General features: G+C 39.1%; 1 protein-coding gene across 1 annotated transcript in view; it reads left to right on the top strand.

Moving 5' to 3' along the window:
* Positions 1–24,869, top strand: part of SHANK2 (SH3 and multiple ankyrin repeat domains 2) — a 618,929-nt gene that overhangs the window by 573,880 nt on the left and 20,180 nt on the right. The window contains exons 22-24 of the mRNA XM_084631101.1: positions 3,248–3,268; positions 21,046–21,176; positions 24,607–24,718. Coding sequence (XP_084487227.1) covers positions 3,248–3,268; positions 21,046–21,176; positions 24,607–24,718 — 264 coding nt within the window. The remainder of the gene's footprint in view (positions 1–3,247; positions 3,269–21,045; positions 21,177–24,606; positions 24,719–24,869) is intronic.

The following is a 24,869-nucleotide window of genomic DNA, read 5'->3' as shown; positions in this document are numbered from 1 at the left end:
AAGCATGCTGAGATAATGGAGATGTAAAGAAAACTTAAAATTATTTTAAAGGAACTGCACCCTGGATAGTACATGATATAGAAAAGTTTCAGGAATGCTGCATCTCTGGAGAGATCAAACTATGCATGATGTGCATGAGTGATTTTTTTTTTAAATGTGTGCCTTTACTGCTCTGCAAGAGAATGTTGATACATTTTTTTATGCATCATCAAAGATTGGCACAGTAATGCTGTATCATATTTTATTAGCTTGCTTTTTAATCTTTCAGTTCATCTAATATTGTTTTATTTTAAATTTCTGTGGCCTCTCATTAGTGGATAAAGGTAAGTTGCCAGAAGCCATTGTTGAAAAGTTGACAGTTGTTAAAGCAGTACAACTGCAACTGCAACTTAGACTCTCTAATCTGAAAATGTGTATATATTAATATCACTTTGACTCTTCTGTTTGAACACAAACTTAATAGAGTATTCTGTTAACTTTTAGCAATGCAAAGTGATGAGCATTTAGTCTTTGACTCGCTAATTCTAAGTGATGTAAATGTAGGTGTCCCAGCAGTAGGGTGTATATTGTAGATTTGTATAACCGCTTGGGATTTCTGACTGGAAGAAAGGAATATTTTTTTTCCTGTTGGGTCAGGAGAAAAGTGGTACTTCAGAAGCCTAGACTATCAAATATGTTATCTGACAGTATTTGCAAAAGACAAAAATAAATGTATGTTTAGATACAATCTGGCTAGGATAAATATCTGATGTGTATTATATAAAGGAACTATATCACTCACTTACAGAATAATAGACTTGATCATCTCTTAGGTCTCTTCTTTCCTTACTCTGATCCTGCATGAGTTTAACAATACAGGTTTCATAATCATTTTATTTTAGGCATTAATTAACATTCATTCAGATGAAAGGAGTCAAGTCTTGTAGATAATTAGCCACATTAATAAAATAAAGGTTCGAAAGTGCTAACATTCTGTGGAAGGAAGGACACTATCCATCCCTTAAGGGATGAAAACTCTCACTGTCTTTAAGTGGAAGTTCTGACCAAGAAAGGGGTACTGAATAGGGCCCTAACTATTTTGGGTCACATTACAACCAAGCAAAAACATCTATTAGTTTAGGCTAGTATGGTGATGGTACAAATCTCAGATTTTCATAGCTTTGATTATTTTTTGTCATAACCTTTTTGAATGTAAGTTTTTATTATCTGTTAATTATCAATATTTTTCCTCCAGGGTTTAAAATGTGAGACTTTTTTCTTTCATAGAGTGTTAAAATTTTGTTTAATTTTAAACCATTCTGGTTTATCATGCAAATCTGCTATAAGCAAAATATTCTTTAGGCAGCCCTCCTACCCGCCCACCACCAAAGTCTTCCATGTCACTATGGAGCCTGAGGAGACGCCTATAATTCTCCCTCTTTACAGTTCTTCTGTACATCTACACTATGAGAGAGGGGTGTGAGTCCCCTGTTCTCACTCATATGCTTGTGCTAGCTCTTCTCAAGCTAGCACAAGTATAAATATCAATATTTGCTGCAGTAGCACAGGTAGCCGCAGTGAAGCCACGACTTAACTGTGCAAAGTACAAGCCCTCCTGAACCCCATAGGTACATACTCAGTACGGCTAAGTCGTGTCTCCATTGCCACTACAATACACTGCTGTTTATACTCGCACTTGCTCAGTGACAGCAATCCCAAGTATGTGTATGTGAGCAGGGGAATCATACCATCCTTCTAGCAAAGGAGGACTGGAAAGAACGACTTCAGGAAAGAACAGTGCTTTAACTGGCTCAAAATGTTGTTGTGTAGCTGGAGGTGTTCTCTACCCAAAGGTGGAGCATTCTTCAATCCTAGCCCTACTTATCTCAGGTGGTATTCATTAGCTCCATACAGTGGAGGCTTTACGGCTATTGGCATCCCAATCAGAAACTATTTTGAGAATCAGTAAGCTACCTGCACTTTCTTTTTTTTAAAGCATGTCTTTCCCTACACTTCCATCCTGATGGGACTAAACAAACGCTCCATTTTCAAGGCTTTCTTGGTCCAAAGAATACTGTTTAAACTCAGTCCAGAGGTTCATTATCCCCTAAAAGGCTGCATAGCACTGCATAAATTCTTCTGTGCCTACAAGATTACAGTCATCATGTCCATGATATTAACATTCACCAGCCCAAGGAACATAGGGGCTGCCATTCTAGATAAAATCAGTGGTCTGCCTAGTTTAATGTACTGTCACTAGCTGTGGCTATAAACAGGAGGTACACGAAACCTTATAGTGGACAATAATGAAATAAGATGCTCATACAGAAAAGTTCTTATTACTCCCATTGAACAGAGGTTGGTTTATGTCCTGAAGTATGAGAGAGGGTGTGTGTATTTATACTAGATTTATATATGTGAATAATGACAACATCCACCGTTCATCTAAATCTAGTAAACTCAGTCTCAATGATGTCTTGTAGCAAAGAGTTTCCACTACTTATGTGCTATGTACAAATGTATTTTCTTTTATCAGTTTTAAATGTGTTGCCTTTTAATTTCATTGAATGTTCCCTTGTTATTCTATAGCAAGAAAGGGTAAAAAGGAATTCCCTTCCTTTTATATCATTCATTATACTGTATATCTCTATCCTGTCCCCTCTCTAAACTAGGTAGTCCTAATCTTTTCAACCTCTCCATATGGAAGTCTCTCCCATCACTTTTGTTGCCTGTCTCCAAACCCCTTCTATTTCTGCTTGTATTGACATATTTTACTCTGTTCTCCATAATAGTGCATGGGTGTCCCATCTACTGCTAACCAATGGCAGTTGCTGTTATCCTACAAAGAAATTAATCCAAAGTATTAACTAATGGCATATAAAATGTATCTACAATTCATTCCACTTCCGAACTGCAATGATATTAAATGCCCTATTTTCATAGCCCATTTATATATCATAAGTGCCCAAATTGATTATTTTTAATTTTAAAAAATAAATCTCACACTGCATAGCCGAGGTATCTAAGTTTTATAACTCAGTAATTTTCTATATAGTCAAAGTATAAACCCTGATAAACTGGGCTATGCCAAGATGTTTGTTTAAAGTGGTTTGAAAAATACATGCACAATCCACAGTTAGCATGGAGAGATTAACCTCTTAAGAATAGAAGAAAAATGTTTGTGTTCAAAAATCAGTCAAGAATTTAGCATTTAAAATGGGCTTACCTTCAGAATTGATTTACAATTCATTCCCTTTCTGTTTCCAAGCTTCAGTACGGAAGAAGAAGGGTAAGGGGAAGCATTTTGTCTCTTGTTTAATCTGTTTCTCACCTTTCCATAGTGAAAGATAATAACATAACTATAAATGTTGGCATATGGTCCAGTTTATTTTATGGTGTCAAACGTACATTAAATATTGTATATGTTTTTAGTTGTTTAGCTAATACCTTGCAAACACATAAAGAACTAACTTTCAGTCAGAAGAACACATTTGAAAATATTTCCCTCATTCCTTCCTTTGTGTTCTCTTCTCCGTCCACCCCCATTTTTCTTCTGTCTCAGATTTTTTTCCCAAACCCTTCCATATCCTCCCCTCAGAGTTACTGTGCTAACTGGCAATCACTGAGAAACAGTGGCAAGTAACATGATATCAGTGTAGTCCTACATGAATGATTTCACTTTCCCTCCTAATGGCCAAATGTTACTCACATAACCACACTGTCTGTCTCAGGAAATAGGGACTTCACACACATCATAAACTCTGACCTGGAGAAATTCTGCTCTGCACAATTTCAGTTTTTAATATAACATCTTCCACACTGTCCCGTATGCATGGAATGCCCTCCCTGATTGATCCATAAGGCCACTACTCTCTTCTCATTTAAATCTCTCCTTGAGACCCACATTTGCTGGGATTTCTATACAGCAGTCATCCACTTAATGATGGCCAGGTGGAGGGGCAGATAGATTGACCTTTAATATTTTACCAAAATGTAAATATACATATGTATATACAAGTTTGTTTGTGTTTAGCTGTATCCTCTTTTCCTCACCCTTTGTATATCACTTACTTTCATAGACTGTAAGCTCTTTTGGGCAGGGCCTGTGTCTTTACGTGTCTGCATAGCACCTTGCCTAAGGGAGGGCCTCAATCCTGACTGAGCCTCTGTATGATACTTCAGTATAGTTATAATCAGTGGAAGGAAAGTTAAGATTGCTGATAGAGAAGCTTATTTGTAGGTAGCATGCCTCTTCAGTAGTGAACTATTTCTCCTATATCTTGTTAGGATAATACAGAGTAAATTAGTTGTTTTCTTTTTCTTCATTTTTGCTTTTTTTAATCTTTCCTGCTCTCTCATTATGTTGGAACTGTTTTCTGCTGCTAGCAAGATCAACTGCTGGTACATTTATTGCTCAAAGCAAGATTACTTAGAAACTGTCTCTTCAGAATATGAAGGAATAAACAGTTATTGGTTTTCTGACATAAGATTTTTATAGCAACAAATATATTTTCATTATATGACTATCAAGAATTTTTACATTCATTTTTGTAGGATAACTTGATAAAATTAATGTTTCCTAGTTATAGGTGACGGGGAGGAGACTTTTTTGAGAGTGTGCTTGTTTTTGGCTTGGTTGAGGAGAAGGGTATATAGGCTGTTGGTACTTCTCTTCAGATCGGGGATACCATTTAACATCCATACATAAAAGTTCCAGTTAGGTAATAACAACTTTGTCATATAACCTCAAAGAAAAAAAATTAAATAGGCATTATTCTAGCTTCTACTCAAGTTATCATATCACAGACCACTGAAACCTCAACAATACTAAGTCTGCTGCACTGAGGTTTTCTGCTCACCACAATTGCCCACTACAGAGGGACAGCATCAGATTTCAAAACACGCTTTTTTTAAAGTAAGAATCCTTTCTGTTTTTTCTCTTGTTGCTTGTAGGTAAAGAATTAGGGAATGAGTGAGACATAGCAGTCTGTTAGGTAACCAATCTTTTTATGTTGCAGCATCATGTTTTAAAGCCACAGTTAGGGTGTGTGCAGGTGCCCCTATCAGTCTTGGGGAAGATCAAATAAAAATGTCATGCAGTAAATTAAAATAAGTAAAGAGGAGAAACAAATTAAAAAAGTAAAAATGAATTTATTTAACTTATGGTATATTTGTAAACAAAATTGTTTAATTGGCTATTTGGGGAAGAAAATCTTCATAATATTGCACTTCATTTATTACCCTCACGACAAAAATTAATAAAATATTAGCTAAAAAGTCATCTTTCCAATTCACTAATCAAATGACATAGAACTCTAAGTGATATGTTTTTCCCCACCATAATTTGTCATTTTATTTCAGTAGTCGTACAAATAATGTTGGAAATTTGAAATTTATATTTAAAAGAATTAAGAGAATCTTGAACTCTAGTCATTAAAAAATAAATAGGTGGAACTCATGTGCCTTGTGAAAAGCTGCTTTTAATTTATCTTCAATTAATATTTTGACTAGTTAATTTTAGTTAAGTTTTTGATTATGATGTATGCTCTACATCCAAAAAGGTCCAAAGATCTCATGATTTTCTAGCAAAGAATGGATTTGATTTATCAAGCAACTTCAGATTTTTTAGGGCCTCTGCAGAGAAAAGCAAGGATTAGCTGTTTTAGCTGGAGTAGAGAAATTTAAAAGGCCAAGAGAGAAACTAAGAATTGGAGATAACACAGATATAATTCCATTTTTGCTGAGCCTACCAAAGACAGTAATACAACAAAGTATGGATTAGATGAGAGGAAAACAAATTTGGATTACAAAATACTGGGTTAGTGATGGCTGGAAACTTTTAGAAGGTATCCTTTTAGTATCCAATTCAAAAAGAAAACATTTATTTTTGTTTATTGGACTTAAGGTATAAATGTAGATTGTAGGACTCTCCCTACTTTTGGCCAGATTACATGCTGTTACAATCTTGCAGGTATATAATAATCATCAGCACAGAAGTCTGTTGGGTATCTGGCATCAAGTAATAGTATTTATTTACGAGAAAAATATCAGTTATAGCATTCAAAATGAATATTATTGGCTCTGTCCTCCAACAAACATTCATGCTCCATTCCATTACTGTTGTCCATTGTTTCAAAGGTGGCACACATCTGAAACAATGAAATCACAGAGCAAATAAATATGTGAATGCTATATTAAGGTTGAAACAAAAAAGTTACCCTGTTTGAAGAAATCATGCACAGAAGTCCCTGGATTCAGAAACCGTTTTTAATTTCAACGTGGTGGAATATATGACCAAGATTTGTCTGCAGAAATAAAATGGAAATAACACCCCTTCTGCAACTCCCTTGATAACTTCCGCTACCAACATTGATTGTAAATAGGAAAAAGGTTTTCCAGACCTTCACCAGACACTACATTTGAAAGATAAGAAAAAAATGGCACTGCAGCTCCAGGTTTAATGAAGAGTACCTGTAGAATGTTCTTGTAAGTAATATATTTTTGCTACTTATTGGAAGTGTTAATTGATATTGTAGTCACAAGTAATGATAACGAATCTTTGAATTGTTACCATTACAAGGACATGCAGTAATGGTTTTTGAGGACAGATTTTAGAACTTGTATGCCTCTCTTATTTTTGTGATTATAGATATTCTGCTCTCATTTATACTGATGAAGCTAAAAGTGATTATTTAGACTTGAGAGAATTTACTGTGGATTCACACCAGTGCAGCAGAGAATAGAATCTGGCCCACATATTTGCCATAGCTATGATATCTTAAAATATTAAAAAGAAAAGTATTTGGAGTTAGAGTATTGGGGAAAGAAAAGACTTAGCTTACATGTTCAAGTATCCATAATTTTGGGTGCCCAGCTGTAAATGCTTTAAGTCTGACTTTTCAGAAACAAACTCTGGCAATTTCATCTGAAGTCAGTAGGTAAACAGTGATTGCTGGACGCTTCTGAAAGTCAGGGTCTGTGTCTAAAGTTGGGCACATAAAATTGTCCCTCTTGTAAACACTGACTGTAGTGAATAGAAATGAGGTTTTTTAGGTCTCCACATAAACATACAGCTGTCAGTTGCAATCAGTGTTGTTATTATTGTTGTTGTTGTTATGAATTTTTATTACTTTAAACTGCATTAATCTGATTATTCCTAAACTTGAAGCCCTTTCATAACAGGTACTTAGTTGTTTTTCTTTGTCACAGAACTGCAATTGAAGAAGGTTTCCTAACTATCCAAATAAAACAACAGTTTGTGGGAAAAGCTGGAAAAGAAATTGTAAGTGTTTAAGGAAACATGTTTTTGTGGCATTTGGGTCCATGTGAATGGGAATGCTCTGGCATTTGTGAGAAGAGAACTCTTATGAGTCATCATCAGCTAAATATGTAGTACTGCGTTCAGAGCAATGGGTTATTTATGAGCAGTAAAAAAAAAAAAAAAGACAGGAATGTTTCCAGTGTGATACAATTGCATAAATATAAAAGTTTTCAAATTTTTTTAATATGTTCTCTCTCTCTTTCAGGAACCAGGGAGATGCACGACAATCTCCTGCATCTCACCCCAAAATTTTTTTTTCTTGCCATTTCCCTTTTTTCTTCAATTGTTCATTATTCCATGTTCATTAACTTCTTATAAAGCTTAAAATAAATGTTTTGGATAACTCGTGGTGGTTTGATTTTCTTTCCTTGGTGTGAAAAGTACATGTCTCACAGGATAAAAGATTGCAAAAATGACTTAATTTCTTTTCTTTCTATCTGTCTTATTTTTTCTTTCTTTTTTTTTACCCGACTGAGCCCAGTTTTCAAATGCTGTCTCTTAAACAGGACATTCAAATGCCATTTTCTGTTCAGTCCTTAAAATCCCACCTGACTTGCAGGATGGGGAATGGTCTTTTGTTTTTATTTTCTGTTCTTGTTTTTATTTTGTATACAGGGACCCAGTGATACACAATGACCATTCCTCTTGCAAGGTAGGAAACTCCTTGTAAGGTAGGTTGAATTTTAAGGCTCTAGGCACATTTTAAATGCCTTTGAGCTTCTGGGATATTGGACATACTGTTAAAGAGATGGTGCTTGAAAATTGGGCCTATAATAAGAATTTTAAGATACCAAAAATAGCACTTGTCTGTGTCTGCCTCTCTCAGAATTATCTTTTAAGGGTATGATATGTTCATAATATGCAAACATGATCTATATGCACTGGGGTGAAAATACTGAGTCATAAAAGTACATATAAAGCCTGCTTGGAAAAATAGCTTAGATTCCTCTTAATTGTGAATAGATATATGCCAAACACTCTTATGTATCATGTTTTGATGTTTATAGATATTAAGGTGAATGATTTATATGTTTAATTAATCTGTTGTTACCAGCAAACAGTTTTTATGTTTTAATATTTATTTTTAGATATTTTATCTTTTTCTTGGACTTCCAGTATAATGGGAAGTATCTCCAAACAAACACATTGTATTTCTATCCAATTTTCTTAAAAGGAAACTTTCTCTAGATGGTTTGTCTTTGCTTTCATGCTGTTCAGAAACTGTAGCTTATTTGGAACTATGTTGTCAAAGCTCGCATTACTTTCTCCTTTTACTAGCCGCTGAAGTTAAATTTTCTGCATCGTATTTTCACCATGGTAAATGTTTGTTTGAATCTGGTATTATAACTAGGGTGTGATCCTGCAAACTGCTGTTTGAGTGGAGCCCAGTGGCCACATGGAGCCTCTTGCAAGTCGGTGGTCCACATTTGCTCCTGATTTAATATATATGTCCACTGTAGCAAATTCTCCACCATGGAGCAATTTTAAAATGATTATGTTATCTATGAACATTGGCCTAACTTTGAATGGAAAACTGCAAATATTTTATTATATATAGTTCTTTTGGCACATCATCTTAAAAAAGACACTGTAGAGGCCATTTGAATCTAACATAGACTAGTCACTTAACCTATTCAGTATTTTAAAACCTTTGCATCATTTTATTCTTCTATTTAAAAAGCATTTATTTGGCAGATTTTGATTGTTTATATTGTTTTCTTATCACAAGCGAGAATCCCAAGTTGAAAATTTGGATCTGGATTTTACCCTTCAGGGTGGCATTTCAGAACCAGGGTTTTGGCTGAGGCCATCTTTAGTGCACGGGGTGATAACATAAAGAGCTGGCAATACTTCAGTCTTCCTTGCTGAATTTTCTTCTTTTGAGCTAATTTTGTCCACCCAGTCATACTCGTACAGGTAACGAAGGCTAACAATTTCCAACATGACTGCCTAAAGTTAGTCATGTAATTCTATCTTTAGACACCTACATAAGTGAATGGCCTGATTTTTCAGAGGTGATGAACATCTACAGGGCACACAATGGGATTGCAAGTATTCAGCCCATCATGGTCCAGCCATCTACTTAATTAGATGCTTAACTTTAAGCTTGCAAGCTTGTAAATGTTGGCCTAGACCCCTTGTACTTCGCTTACCTAATTTGTACTCACTTCTGATTCTGATCTCTATGCTAAAAACAATGAAAATTCTCCATAAACCAAAAATAACTGCACAAAAGCTGTTACATTTCTGACAAAAAATAAATGCACACTATTGACAAACAGATTTTAAAAATACACGTGCATTCCAATACCTGTGCATAACTGAGTATACCTTTGGTTCCAGTACTATCTAGATGCATCTAGTTGTTCCAAGGGAGAAGGTAGATAATAAGGTACATTTGTCCCGTTGCCATTTGACAAAGACAAATAAGTGCTTTTTGCAGATTCATGACAAGAAAAAAGGAAGCATATATTGTTTGTGGTTGTGAAAGTAGTGAAACTGAGATGAACTTTGCAATCTTACATTTAGATCAGGCAGGGAATCAAGAATTTGTGTGCTTTAAATAAATAAAGGACCAAGGTTTCAAAAGCTTGAAAGTACGGGAGGGATGGGTGCCCTGGATGGCCATCAGTTTTCAAAAGAAAAATGTACATGCAAAATCTTTGAATGTGGATGCTAGAAAAGGTGGGTGAAACCACAGTATGAAGATGCAATTGGCATTGCATTAAGTTTTGTATAATTGATTGTGCCTGGCACAGTTTCTGTCTGTATCTATCTTAGGTATTTACAAGGCACCTATCACCTTGGTACCTAAGCAGTTTGAAAAATGCACCTGCAACAGGAGGCATGATGCAGATACAGGCAGAGGCCCAGGTCCAGAGCAGCAGTGGCAGGTCCCAGGAAGCTCCTCAACTGCATTACAGCTGTTGTTGAGCTCCTGGCTACACTTGTTGTGCCCAAGGAACATCTCCACCTACCTGTCAGCAGGAAGACGCTGCCCCACAACTCAAGTCCAACAACTCCATTTGTGGGGAAAACTAAAGATAATGGAAATGGCAACGATCCAGTAGCAGAGGTGAAAAAGAAATTGTGGGATTTGAAAAGGAGGGATTCTTAAAGAGCAGCACACTTCAGGGGAGGGATCCACTGCCAGTCCAAGTGGCAGGTAAGGCACAACACAGGCTTAAGTCTCTCAAATTATCTCAGATGAACAAAAATTAATTAAATACTTCTGCTGTCCCTAGAGTCTGTCTGCTGTCCAGTGCCCAGTGTAGCCTGTGCTCTGTTCTTGGCCTGCTATCCCTACAGCTGGGTAGGCCTTGCAGTTCTCTTTGGATTACAAACCAGAAAACACAATGTAAACAATCTCCAGCATTCTAAATATGTTTACTGGCAAACTGGAAGGACTGATACCATGCAAGTGTGACAACGCCTTTCATGGTGCAAGGAGCCAGCGCTACAAAGCAGTACTCCAACACCATGACCTTATCCATGCCTCCAGAAACCTGGTGTAGTCCTGCCTTCTGGCACTATTTAGCAGATGTCCTGCCTGCAGCATCCAGGAGATGTAGTTTGCTATATACAGAGCAGGGAATGAGAAAACACAAAATAATGAACAGACACATGACAAACGTGTCACTCTGGCCCTCAGAAGAAGTTACAACACTGCATAAGCTACCACATCAGAAAAGACTGATCAAGTGCAACAGGCACATGAAAGTGTCAGTCTTGTCTTTCGCCAGAGAAACAGAGGACTCATTTGACAACACAGAGGAGAGGGAGGCCTCTAATACTGGCTCATTAGTCACTATGCACAGGCCAGCTTAAAGAAATAGTCACGTCTGTTGATAAATGCAATAGAATCAGTAGGCTGAAGCAGAAACCATCCCCCAGAGATCTGAAAAGGCCATTTTGATTTTGGAAAACAGGTGCATACTGTGTGACCAAACATTAAACTTAAAAGGGCAATGGGCCCTAAACTCCCAGATCCTTATCTTCCCCACTCATCATGTGCGCACACCTTTCTTACTTCCCTACTGGACAAATTGGGCTGTGGCTAAAGTCTCATTGTGTCAGGGCAAGGTGGGATCAGGGACGTGGAATGAGTCCACAATTCATGAGACCATCAAAACTTGTTGCTTCACCCCTTAAGGTATTTTTATGCTGCCAGGAAATAAAATGACTTTGTGAGAAGTGTGAGCCAGGCGTTCAACTGTGCAGTGTTATGTACCACTGTGAACAAGCAGGCTGCCAAGCTGGCTTATGTGGGTACAGGCATTGTTTGATTAGATGCAAATTATCATTGAGGTCAGAAGGAGTCTGGACAGTTCCTCACATTTCCCTTGCCATTGGCATCGCATCATGGGCAGCCACAACATGGTGCTTGTGCCCACTATGTTTAAAACTTCTTTCAAAAAGAGAGAAATGTTGTTTAAGCCAATTAAGAACAGAATCGGTTTGTTGATTCACATTTTGTTAGACATTTATGGTCTCTGTTGCACCAATGACCTGGCATATTTACTGTTGCTTGTGAAGAGTCAGCCCATTGCCAGGAGGTAGGGTTGAGGCAGTTAGTTTAGGTAACAGTTTAACTTTGGTTTTAATCCTCCTGTCACCAGTTGTCAGGGCAGTGAGCCACTTGGCCATCCATTCCTCCAGCTGAGCAGTACAGTTTCTAGGGAAACCAAATTTTCCATTTCCACTATTGTAGCTGACACACCACTTTCACAGTTCCAATATAGCAGCTGGTTATATTAACGAGTTCCAGTCTGAATCAGGGCAACCTTTAGTCATCAAGGAAAGGAATTCTTGGGCAGAAACTGATACCTTTGACACTGTGGCATGAGCTCTTGACCCTGAGCTAAAGTTTCCATGATTGCCGTGCAGTGAATGAAAGTATGTGTAAGGCTATGCCTGTGATGCATTCATGGCCCATACCGATATTTAATAAAGCTTACAAGAACATAGTTATTTGAGTTGGTTGAATGCTTTGTTATGAATTTAGTCCTTTTCATTAGTGGCTAGTTAGCAAACCTATCCCAGTATCTGTGAATGTGTTCATTATTCATAAGTATTGGCCAATAGTTTTAATAACTATCAGCCCATTAGTTATTCACAAACTGTTTGCTTAGGATATTTGTCATTTGTGTGATGATGATAATGCTATGCCAGATGATACCGTTTCAGCTCCCTGACTTGGAGACAAAAAATATTTAAGTAGGAGAATGACAAATTGTAAGCTTTCATAATTCTGTTTTTAGAGAAATAACCACTTGTGCTAATATTTGTGAAACTTTCCAGGGTCACGGACACTTTCATAAATATCTGACAGGTGCCCAAATATGTGCAAACAACAAAAATAACGTGCCCCCCTCCCCCATCAAACTAAATTAAATGATGTTGACAAAAATATTCACAAATTAGTTTTTGCTCTTTTTTTAAAAAAAATATTTTACTCTATTTACCATCATTAGGAGGGCTCTGTTCAAAGTGCTGGTCAGGAGAATGGAGTATTCAAATATGGGGAAATTTCTGATGATATATCAAAAGAATGACACATTTTGTATGACCAATGGCACAACTGGAATATATATTCCCTTTATCTCTCTGATTCCATACAAATTAGCTGGAATGTGTGTTTGCTTTGTGTGGTAAAAAGAAGTCCCCTGTTTTTGCATGTCTACTCTATTAGAGAAGTGTTGAGAATTAATTTCATGGTCCTACACTGTAGCTGCTGAAAGATACTTGGCAACAAAGGTAACAGCTGTGGCTGTGTTAGAGAAAATAGAATTGCAAAGGCAGCAGGTATTACAGAGGGATAATGTCAAAGTCCCTTTCAAAATTTTCATGCAGTGGCACAGCCAATGATTGCATGACAACTTGTCCCTAATATTCATTTCCATAAGGAGCTCATACCTTTTTACAAATACGATCTCATCCTCACTTTCCATAAAACATGCAACTGGACAGTCCAATCAGACACAGACCGAATGTGAATACTTTGAATGTGAATACTTTAAAGTAGTGAATATATTAAATGCACAAATAATATCCAGCACAAAAATTAATCACATTAAATAATTATATTAAATCATTAACTGTAAGTAGCCCTTTAAATAAATAGAATACTCAAGGCATTCAGATAGTGAGTGATGAGGACCCTAATGATGATCTAGACAGACAGGGATCAGTGTATAAATGTGCTGATAGAGGGATGGATCCTTGGGTCTCTGAGAAGGGGTCCTAAAAACCAAGAACAAAAATATATATAAAAATCACCCCAGGAACTCCTGAACAAACAATAAGCCCATTAACAAAAATGATTAACCTGACCTCAAAAGCATCCATCAGACAGAAATGCACAACGCCAGCTGAAGGTCTTAAGAGCAGCACATGGTGTGTATCAAAGAGCAGAATGTAGTCCTTAAAGAGCAACACTTTCCTAGATTGTAGTGCCAAGGCGTAGATATGACATGGAATCACCATTCCTCACATCCTAGCACCAACACTACAGAGCAACCAGTTAGTTGGTGATGATCAGCAGCTGCTGTTACTTAGATGTGATAGTCTTACAGTGGTGCTTCCACATATCCCTTGCCTGAGTGAAAAATGCAGGCTCTTTGGGCTAAATTATTGTATTGTATTAACTGAACAGCCCCAGATAGATTTCTTACAGTCAAATTGTCTCCCCAAAACATGTGATACTCATTATTTATTTGTTTCAAGCATAAAAAGGGTGAGGGTTCTAGCCACAAATGTGAACAATTCAGAAATGGTGCTGAGTAGATCATACTGTAATGAGAGCCGATGATTGATGTGCGTGCAAAAAGTCTAGTCATTTTCAGTTGGTGGGAGTATATTTTTATATATGGGTAGATTTAGATTAAGCACATTTGCAATGTCCTCTTCAATAGCATAATTAACCACTCCTCCTTCCATATTAAATTGTGCACAGGGAAGCACTTGCACATTTCCACCAAATGTCCTCAGGCAAGGGAAGACACAGCCAGGAGAGAGCAAAATGAAGGTTATCTTATCTGGGGAAAAAAAAGTCCTGGTGAGCAATGTCCTCAAATAGGATCACATACCGTTTGGAGAAAGCACTGAGAAAATAATGCATACAGAAAAGATAAGGCTTGGGAGGCCATTGCTCACAGGATAAATGTTGTTGGCAACCACAGTTGCTCTACAGCTATGATTGGGGGGGGGCCCAAAACACTGGGGGTGGAGGGGTGATATGAAACGTCGGACAAAAGAGAAGATAGCCAGCAGTGCTTCAGAACAGCAAAGGGCTACCACACAGGCCAGTGGTGGAGCACATCTGACACCACAGGAGACTCAATTGGACAATTGACCCTGAGCTGATCACAGGGATTTCTGACTGTGACACCACTGCAATTCATAGGTGAGCTTTTTGAGAGGTTCACTGACACTTTCTGTCACAATCACAATGAGGTGTATTGGTAGTTATGCCGTGGGATCCAGCACAGTTGTGTGTGTTATGGGTGCAGGACAATGTGCACGTATATAAAGTGGTTAGTAACTTCAACTGCCACATACCCAGTTCAGCCACTAAACTTTAGTCTGCCCTTCTGTTTGCCCAAACACAAACACTGTGGTTTTCCCAATTGGCTTCTTTCTATGTGTTGTCCAATGCATGTAGATTCCTCCATCTTCCTGGCCTCAGATACAGTGGTTGTTGCTCCTCTATTTGATTGCCAGATGTCACTGGGGAACAAGATGGGGAGGTTCCTGGATGCTCGGGGCAACCCAGACGTCAGAGAGCGAGCTCACCCTCCACGCCTGAACAAGAACAGGAATCTTCAGAGCCTGCTTCCGACGAAGATTCACCAGCCAGAACTACAGAGAGTTGGCAGTGGCCATTGTCGTCATCTGAAACACACAGCAACGTTGGGGAAGATTTTGAGGGATTTCAAACACCAGAGCGGACTCCAGAGTGTACAATGGACATACAGTCTCCTGGGGATCAGTCACTCAGTAGGACTCCTCAGTTTGAAAGTGACTCTCCTGAGGAGGAGGAGGGGAATGATGAAATGAATGAAGAGCACCATGGTGTTCAGCCTGTCCCTAGGGATCAGGGTTGGAGAGGGCAGCCCCACCTAACAGAGGGGGAAAGGCTGTTGATGGAAACCAACAGTAGGATTGTGCAGCTGCTGGAAAATATCAAGAGGGAGCATGCACAGTCCATGGGTCTCATGTCACAGTCCATGGGCCGCATGGAGCTGCAGCTAGGCATTGTGGCTACATCCACAAGAGCCATCCATAACTACCTGTCTGAGATTTTAGCTTTCCTCAAACAGCCAAGGACGCAGGTCCTTGAAACACGTATCTCCCAAAGAGCCACCCCCCATGTTGAGTTAACCAGTGCCTCAACGTGGACTGGTGAGGATGCAGTGGCAGCCTCCACTGTATACTTACCAGGGGATCAAGGAACAAGTGTCTCTCGAGAACCACCACAGGCCACTGTGCCTCGTCGCAGTGGCCGGTTGCAGAGAGCCATAACTGAGAGGGCCTCGTTGCCCATGCCTACACGCCAGGCAAAAGGGGGAGGGAAGAAAAAATAATCACAATAACGATAGGATTTTTAGGGTTTTTTTATGTGCCTGTCCTTTTAATTCTTAGCCATAAGGCCATGAGTGGCAGAACTCAACCATTTATACATTTTGGCTAACATTGTATTCTGGCTGACTAGATTAGTCTAACATTTTGTAGTTTATATTTGCATTGTTAACAATGTGTGCTGCTGGTATTTGAAGAACATTTGCCTCTGTTCTTTCACTTTAGCCTCATGGGAGCATTTTTTTACACTGTGCCAGGCATTCATTGCTTTTCTTACAAATACAAGTCATTTCTTGAGGCAGCTGTTTTTTGAGTTTTTTTTCTCCATTACCTCCATCCCCTCTGAGCAAACATTATGGACTTGGTGGTAAGTATACAGGTCTTGGCAATACTAGCCTCAGAAACTGTGTTCAATCAGTCTTTGCCTGGTGTTTCTGGCATGCTGGCCTGAGGTGTTGGGGTTAGCCTGGAAGTGCCTTTTTGGATCATGATCATTCTTATCCTCTGTGGGTCTGACAAGGTCAATCTCTAGCCCTTCAGGTGGAGCTAATCCACATCTCTTGGCTATGTTGTGTAATATGCAGTCTTGCCAGGATTATATGGTATATTGTGGGGCCTGTACAATAATGTGCCACTGGGCACCTGACTCTCATTTTCAGAGTTCCTTCTTCGATGCATCTGGTGGCTTGATGGGTGGGCAGCATAATAATTTTCCTCTGAGAGAGTCAGGGAATTTGGAACAGGAGTCATTCACCATGTCTTTATGGGATAAGTACCATTTTCTTCAACAAATAAATATATTATTGAGGGGACGCCATCCCTAGTAATATCACAGATATTAATTTAAACATAACAATGCTACTTACCTAGCAGCCAGACCTCCTGAGAATGTAAGAGTCATGACATGCTGTTGGGCACTGTGCTACTACCTCTGTGATTAAACTTTTGCATCACAAATGACCTGCACACAGATAGAATGGAACTCCTCCTCGTCCCATTAGGCCATCTAATTTCCTGAGGGGAGGGTGCCCTGAGCAGAATATAGGTGCGATCAGTAGCACACAGGACATACAGAAAATGCACTTTGGAAGACAATTATTTTATGACTGTTGGTGCTGCCTCTCTCGGGGAAATTTAATACAGTGGCACTCAGAAATTGCTGCATGCATGCAGAGGCATCAGACTGGCTTATACTTGTGATATCTCTGTGGTCCTCTGAAAGGTTCCAGTTATCAAGAGCCCCTTGAGCAGTGGTGTCTGTAACTATCACAGGTGTAGCATGGCACCTGTGTTTGACTCTCCAGATCCCCATGTAAGTTTTCATTAAAATTCAGGAGAGTTTGATTGTCAAGCATACTGAATTTCTCCTCTGACAAATGTTGAACGTTAATCTTTGTCCTAAAAATCCTGTCCTATGGATGCATTTGGGCTGTGCTCTGGCTGCTGAGCCAGTGGATACTCCTCTTCCCTTTCCCCTTCTCTGAGACTGAAGTTGGTCAAAATGTGAGCAGGAAACATTTTACTATTCTACAAACTAGCCACAAACTGCTCCTCATAACAGTTTGTTTTGCCTGTGGCTGCATTTTGCTAAATGACTGGGTTAATGATGAAATGTCACTGGTGTGGGCTGACCCCTGGTGTAGGCATGTTGCAGATACATTTTCTAATTCAAAATATTTCTCCTATGACCAACTGCATGTGGGCGCTCACCCTTTAAGAATTCCATTTTGGTCCACTTTCTTGGCCATGCCGCCAACACACCACTCATGCCAGGTGTAAATTCTTGCACCTGCATTTCATTTGCACCCCATCTGTGCCTCTTCTAAATTTTGTTTGTTTATATAGGTAGCCTCATAAATAAATACATTTCCAGTAACATCATATGAGAGCCCCTCTTAGTGGTGCAAGAATACATATTACAAAAATATGTGAAAACACAAAAAAGGAGATGGGGGAGGAGAAGTCCACTAGCAAAGTTGACAAAAAGTGTTCCAGTGTGCTGCCTTTTGAAAATGCATTACTGGCCCAAACATGGCTTGCGCACTACTACTGCGGACATGAACAACCTATTTGAAGGGCACAGCCCTTTGAAAAATTTGTCCTAAATATCTACTTTTTATTTCTTTTGGATGAGTTTATTGTGGAATTGCATAGAAGTCAAGAAAAGGCCAGTTGACTCTTGACGTAGGTAGCACATATCTAATATTATAATGAAAATGTATTTATTTACATAGTGCTGTCACTTTAAAAGTGTGGTGGAATGTGGGGGCCATATATTAAGATTCTGGTATATTCCGCAGGACCCGCCATGTAGCTGCTGCCATTTTGGATTACTTTTACTTCATCCCACATACACCCTAGCTGCTTTGGAAGCTTCAAAATTTTTGTTCTAGTTTTAAAATGCCATCTTACTGTTCTACATTTGTGCTCTGACCAAAGACAGCAGCGCAAAAGGACAAGTTGGGCAGCATTCGCAACTCTGCCTGTACAACAGTTGGAACCACAGCTAGGTGCAAGAAGCCCCTAAAAAGACTTTCTTTGTAAAACAACTTAATCATATCAACTTCTCCCTCCCCACTCCAACTTGCTTCAGCTGTTCTCAGCTATGACTGGAAAGGAGCCAAATACAATTGGAATGGGAGCAGCTATAGGGTGAGAAGGACTGAGGAGCTGGCAACATTAAAGCTGTAAAATCACAAAGAATAAAGTTCCCCACAAGCTGATGTGGTAGCAATATCAGATTTTGTTAGGAAATCTGTACAAACTGATATTGTGGTCAGGTCAAATACTAAGATCTGACTTCCAGTATTGTCTTGCAAAATCAGTACAGTTGGAGAGTATGTATGTTTCATCCCCTAAATGAATATTTCCATGCTTTTCAAGTGTCTGTCATAGCCTCATCATTCTTTCCCTGTAGTTTTTTTGTTGTCTGAATAGGTGTATGGTTATGTGTCTGTTCAAAATAAAGGGAATATGTTTTTATATGGTATATTTGTTATTTACAGATTTTGGGTGTCTAGGCCTTCAGTCCCCAAAACACCCCTATGTCTGGATCCCAAGAACAAGTGTTTGGCCTTCTAGGATCATATAAAGGGCTGGAGAGATGTAACATGAAATTCCCATGCCCTTGTTACAATCAATGGTAGATACCCCTAAACTTGATTCTGCAATCTAGCAATATTTTTTTCTGTGTAGCTCAAATGCTTAAGGCTAAACCCATGGCTTTCTGATACCTTTTGCCCATCAGAAGGTTACAGGTATTTTCTTCTGAAAAGTGCACAGTTTGAATTACTGTTAAGACCATATGGAATGTGATTTTTTTAATGTTTATTTTATTTGCTTGTGAAGGTTTTAAGCGTGTTTTTTTTTCTCCTCTCCCTGGATGGTCTATTATATGAAAATAAATAAAGCAAACAAAAAATGTAATACTAATTCCAGTGGAAAGCAGACAGTAACACTTCTGAGTAAGCCAACCACCTACAATGTTCAACTTAATAATTCTAGCAGCTGTTCCTCTCCTGCTCTCTCCCTGTCACCCAGTGCTCCAAAAGTCTCCTCTCCCAAAACAAGTGTCTTCCCAACCAGAGAAGGCTGAATATAATTCTTCCATTTCTGCACCAGCCAAAGCTGCTGGTTAGGGAGAGACCATCTTTCTTCCTCTTGCCTACTTCCTGTCCCTTACCACACTCCTAGAGTCTGAGCGTAGCTGTTTTTCCAGTGAGGGATCAAGCTCAAATTTGATACTTTGCATAGTGGTGCCACTTCTAGCTGTTTTTAAGTCAGTAATAACCTAATGCGCTAGTTTTATTTTCTCCTAAACTAAATTATCAAACCTTACTATACCATACAAAGACATACCATACTTAACTCCTGAAAAGTAAGGTGTGGCTTGTAAAAATTTTAAGTTGTGGAAGCCTGAGACAAGAGGAGCTACCAGGCTAAGGAATCACTTCTAGTTGGTTCTAGTACATTTTTTCTGAGAATACACATAGGTTGCGTGACTGGTGCCCTATTGCTTTAGAGAAATTAAAAAGAAAAATGCCATCCTAGCTTAGCATGACTACCAGCCTGGGGGTAGTACATTTAGTGCCAGTCAGCAGTCTGAGAGTTCACAGGAACAAAAGATAAGGTGAAAGGGGCAGTGCGGAAGGTTATTGGTTAGAGTATAAGTTTTGGATTCTAGTCCAAGTTCAGAGATTGAATGACTCAGTGGCCTTAGGCAAGTAACTTAATTACTCTGTGCCTCAATTTCCCAACCTGTAATAAGGGAGTTGTAAGACTATGGTTGATTGCATAGTGATTTGAGATCCTTGGACTTAAGGCGTTATATTAGTGCTAAATATATTCAATAGTATTACTGCTGCATTTGGTTTATAGTCACAACTGGAGCTGGGCCTGGGTCCAAACACTCCTGAACTTTGAGGGATCTTACATGTTCACAGATGGTTTCTATCACTATATAGCATGCTAAATCAAAATCCCAGTTCTGAACCACTGTTCCCCAGTGTTGGGAAAGTTTTGATCCAGATTGGAACTTTGCCTATTGGGCCCATTTCTGACCACAAATATGATAGTTTTAACCAAAACTAATATAAAGCATATTTAAAGTTTAATTAAACAGAGAGACATGGAGCAGTTTCCAATAATGCTAAGTTATATTGTCTAATAGACTGACATGATGAATAGATTAGAAAGTAATTACTGGAGAAGAAGAATAGACACAAAGAGCACTTTTGAAGTACTTGTTGTTCAAAATATCACTGAAATTCTGGTGACTAAGTACTGTCTGCTTATCGCTATGTGAAACAGTGCTCTATGGGTTCATTATCTCTAAAGGTCTTCTTTCCGTTTCTATATAGATATTCTCCCTTCACATTTTGAAGGTTTGAAGAAGAGGATTGTTTTTCGAGTCACACTAAGTAAACATTAAATGCATGCAGGCTTAAAACTAAAGCATGCATGTTACGCAGCAGCAATAAATAAGTGCTCGGCTTGCACGACTTTTGATGCTCAAGCATTGCCTTGTTAAAATGCCAAAAAAAAAAAAGCCACCCTTTTTCTTTGCATTTTTTGAAAAGTAAAACTCTTCCTTTGACCTTGCAATATTTAGATTTTCAGTCTTTGGACAAATTATATTTATTTTAGTGAATACTTTTATGTTACAGATAAAGTGGATGAAATTGTACCAGTTTCCAAGCCATCAAGAATTACAGACAATGTAACTGTGGACTCAAGAGTGGCAACGATTAAACCGCGGCCTTCCAGTAGATGCTTTCCTTCAGCTACAGATATAAATGTACGTGGTGGTTCCTAAATTCTTCCTTTCACTTATGAAACTGTGGTTCTAGTTAGTACTGCTTTAGTAAGTCCAGTCTTTTTATGCACACTAGTTGCCATGCTGTTATGTATACACCAGCAATGGGGGGGTTTATAAATGTAGTTAATCATTATGATTATTCTTTATCACCATTCTAAGCTTCGTCGTTGACAATAAACCTAATCCTTGTTTCATTACTGGGTTTATTTACTCCCAACAACATTGACTGTTTTGGTTTTGACTAGATAAAGTTGAGTAATTTATAAGGGGAGGAGATAGCAGTAATGCTATAAAAAGCACGAACGACTGAAATGCTATATCCTGGAAAGCTAGTTAGTGCGTGTAATTACTAGCTCAAGAAAAGACACCCACACTAGCGCTGATTGAGTTAATGCCTTAAAAATAGAGTGCTAGGTGCCCCGAGTACATACCAATCGGAGATGGTAGGCACACACTTGGGGCAGCTAGCGCTTCTGGGTGCTTGTTCCTTTGTGGCCACGCTCAATTTTTAGAGCACTAGCTTGATCAGAGCTAGCTTGGGTGTTTCTCCTTCATCTGGGAATTACGCTCCCAGTTCCAAATGTAGACACCCTCAAATCTGAGTTTGCTTCCACTGGTTGTAAAGTCTTATGAGGAAAAAATAATTTTTCCCTACTGTCTAGCTGCATTTATTTCCCACTGAAGTAGTACCAATCCTTATTCATATGCTTCGCTCTTGTCAGCTGCAGAGGAAGGAATCCCAGAGTGTTCAGAATTGTATCAGCAGTATTGTAGAAAATAAGTAGGTTTGTGACGTCTACAAGTAGGAAGGATGGGGCACTGGACTGGGACTTAAGAGACCATGGTTCAGTTCCTGATTCAGCCGAAGACTTCTTATGTGACCTTAGGCAAGTCACTTAAGCCTAGATTCTCAAGGACAATTAGGTGCTGAAATATCTTTGTGGATCTGAGCCCTAGTATCTCTCTACTTAAGTTCCCCATCTGTAAAATAGGGTTAATAGTACTTCCCTACCTCAAAAGCGTATTGTGAGGATAAAAATCACAAATCCATTATGAGGCACTTGGAGGACAACCTGTACATTGTTAGACAGATCGGGGGGATACAGATTTAGGATAAGCAGCAGTGTCTTTTAGTGAGTTGCAGACAATCATTTTTTGGGAAGGTGTTCAGCTGCCATGCTAACATAGCCCCCCTCCTGATCCCAAAAATAATAGAGCCCCTTATCCTTCCTCCTCAAGGGTTTGGTGAACCACAAATGATTACCGGAGTCAGGTTACAGTAGCTAAAGAGGAAGCAGTACTGGAGTTGTTCTCTGCAGCACAGAGGGAGATGCCATTTTGTGTGTCTTAACTAGGGGGGTTGATCTGGAGAACCCAGCTCCACAAAGAAGAGACTGAGCCCTAAGACTCCACTGCGCCTTGGAGGGCTGACTGCCAGCTGAGTCCACTAGGCCTTCCCTGCACTTGGAGACAGCTGGGGCTTGAGGCCATCCTCAATTTACCCCTATCTTTTCAAGGAATAACATGTTGTATATCCTTATAGTCTGTCTGGTCCTAGATTCCCTGTAACTATACATTGTAATGCCAAATGTCTGTTAGTTTTGCACTGGGCTGGAGCCCAGGTGAAGGCACCAAGTGCAAAGAACCCAGGCCAATTGAGAGAGGAGGGAAGAATTAAGGGGCTTTACCCCTTGAGGATCAGGGGTGCCCTAGAAGCAGGCTAAACACTAATGAGAAAGGGGAAGACTACTGATTATTCCATGTTCTGAGATGTGCCCACAATCTATTTTACAAGGAGTAATTTCTTCTGTTGATCTGCATGTATTCCACGCTGACTGGAAAATAAGATGGCTTTCTGTCTCTCCTTCAACTGTTTGATAACAGCCACCTGATGTATCTCTATTTTTTAATTGTCCCAGCTCCCTCCCCATTTTAATTGTCAATTTATTGCATAATTATATTTTAAAAATCTTAACCTCTCTTTCTTGCCCCTTCCTGCTCTGTCCTACTCACCCAACTCATCCTGCTCCTGCCCCCTCCCACCGGAGTCCCATGGCTCCTCCCCTCCTTGCTCCTGTAACACCACTTCCTCTATTCCTCCCCCTCTGCATTCCGATCAAGCAGCTTCTTCCTTCTCATCACTTGCCTGCCTGCAAGCAGGGGGAGCATTAAGACTGCAGGATAGTTTTCCTGCTCCCATTTTCCATATTTGGCACCACAATGGGCCCCAGGCAGCAGTAAGGAGCAATTGCAGGGAAAGTCCTTCTCAGCCCCTGGCCTGGAGAATGGCACTGCACACAAAATATGGAAGACTGTTCAGTAACTGCCAAGCTCTAACAAGTCTCTACTGAGCATCTGCAAACTACAGTATTTGGGGAACTTGGCCAAATTTGTGTGGAGTTTCAGAGAGACGGCAAAAGGTGCATCACTGACACCAGGGTGTCCCCCTGCCAAATTTCAAGTCCCTTCTGCAAAGCATGGAGGACCTGGAGCTTCCTAATTATATAGTTGAACATTTTTTTAACATGGGCAAAACTATGTGTTTTCCCCTATCCTTGTTCTTGAAAATAACTGAACCGTAGTAGCTGAAACTTCCTTTTAAAAAAAAATAAAATAAAATTTCAGAATGAGTCAGACAGCTAGCATAGGAAAGTTCATCCCAGAAAAGTTGGTTAAAGTTGGCAGTTATAAACAGGTAGCCTTAACTGTTGGCAGCACTCCCCGCTCTGGCTATAATGAATACCCTACAAGCATCTAGGCCCAGAATAAGCCTAGGTAGGAAACTGCTGTCACTAATTCTGTCTACTTGATCTCGAATATTTCTGATTCAATGGTGAGACCACTTGAAGAAGACACACATCTTTCCATAAAAACACTATTTCTGAAATGCTGAGATCCTGTTCTGTTCTGTTCCTGATGATTGTGCTAAACCATGGTATTCAACTATAATTTCCTCGTCAAAACTCTTCAACTTCATAAAATCAAAATATAAGTTTAGGACCAAATTCTGAGTCTCACAAATAATTTCATTTGAAATCAGTGGGGCTACTCGTCCGCGTAGTATAAGCAGATTTAGAACTCTGAGTATTTAACACACTACACCTAGAAAATTTAAGGTCTCTCTTCTATGTCAAAATATTGGAACCCAGATGTAGGTGCAGGGTGACTTGAACAACGGTGCAGTTTGTGGCAATGTTTTTAGGAGGGAGATAAACAGAAATGTGATTGCTTGTTATACCTTCAAATTTACCCTTAAAATGTGGTAGAAGAATAGATAATTTTATTTGACCACTGACTATTTAAGATGAACAACAAAGTAGTATGTGGAACAGGAGATGAATTATTTTTCTTATGGTGTCTCTCTCTAACATTGCCCTTTTGTACATAACGTTTTTGTTTTGTTTCATAGTCCATGTACGATAGACAGGGTATTGCTGTGATGCCACCTACTGTACCTGGGACTCCTCAAGGTCTTTTTCTAGGTATACCTCGGGGTACAATGAGAAGACAAAAATCTATAGGTAAAATTTTTCTCATGTAAATTCTACACATGCATTCATTTGGCACCTTTTATTAACTTCTGTTCTTGCTTAAAACATTTTGACTCCATTTTTCTTCAACTTAATTGACTCATTAGTTCCGATTCAAAGCTCAAAAACCAAATCAGTTTGC

This window comes from Lepidochelys olivacea (assembly GCF_965140295.1).
Source record: "Lepidochelys olivacea isolate rLepOli2 genome assembly, chromosome: 6".
NCBI lineage: Eukaryota > Metazoa > Chordata > Testudines > Cheloniidae > Lepidochelys > Lepidochelys olivacea.
Note: the sequence above shows the minus strand (reverse complement) of the source record. Positions and strands in the feature narration are given on the sequence as shown.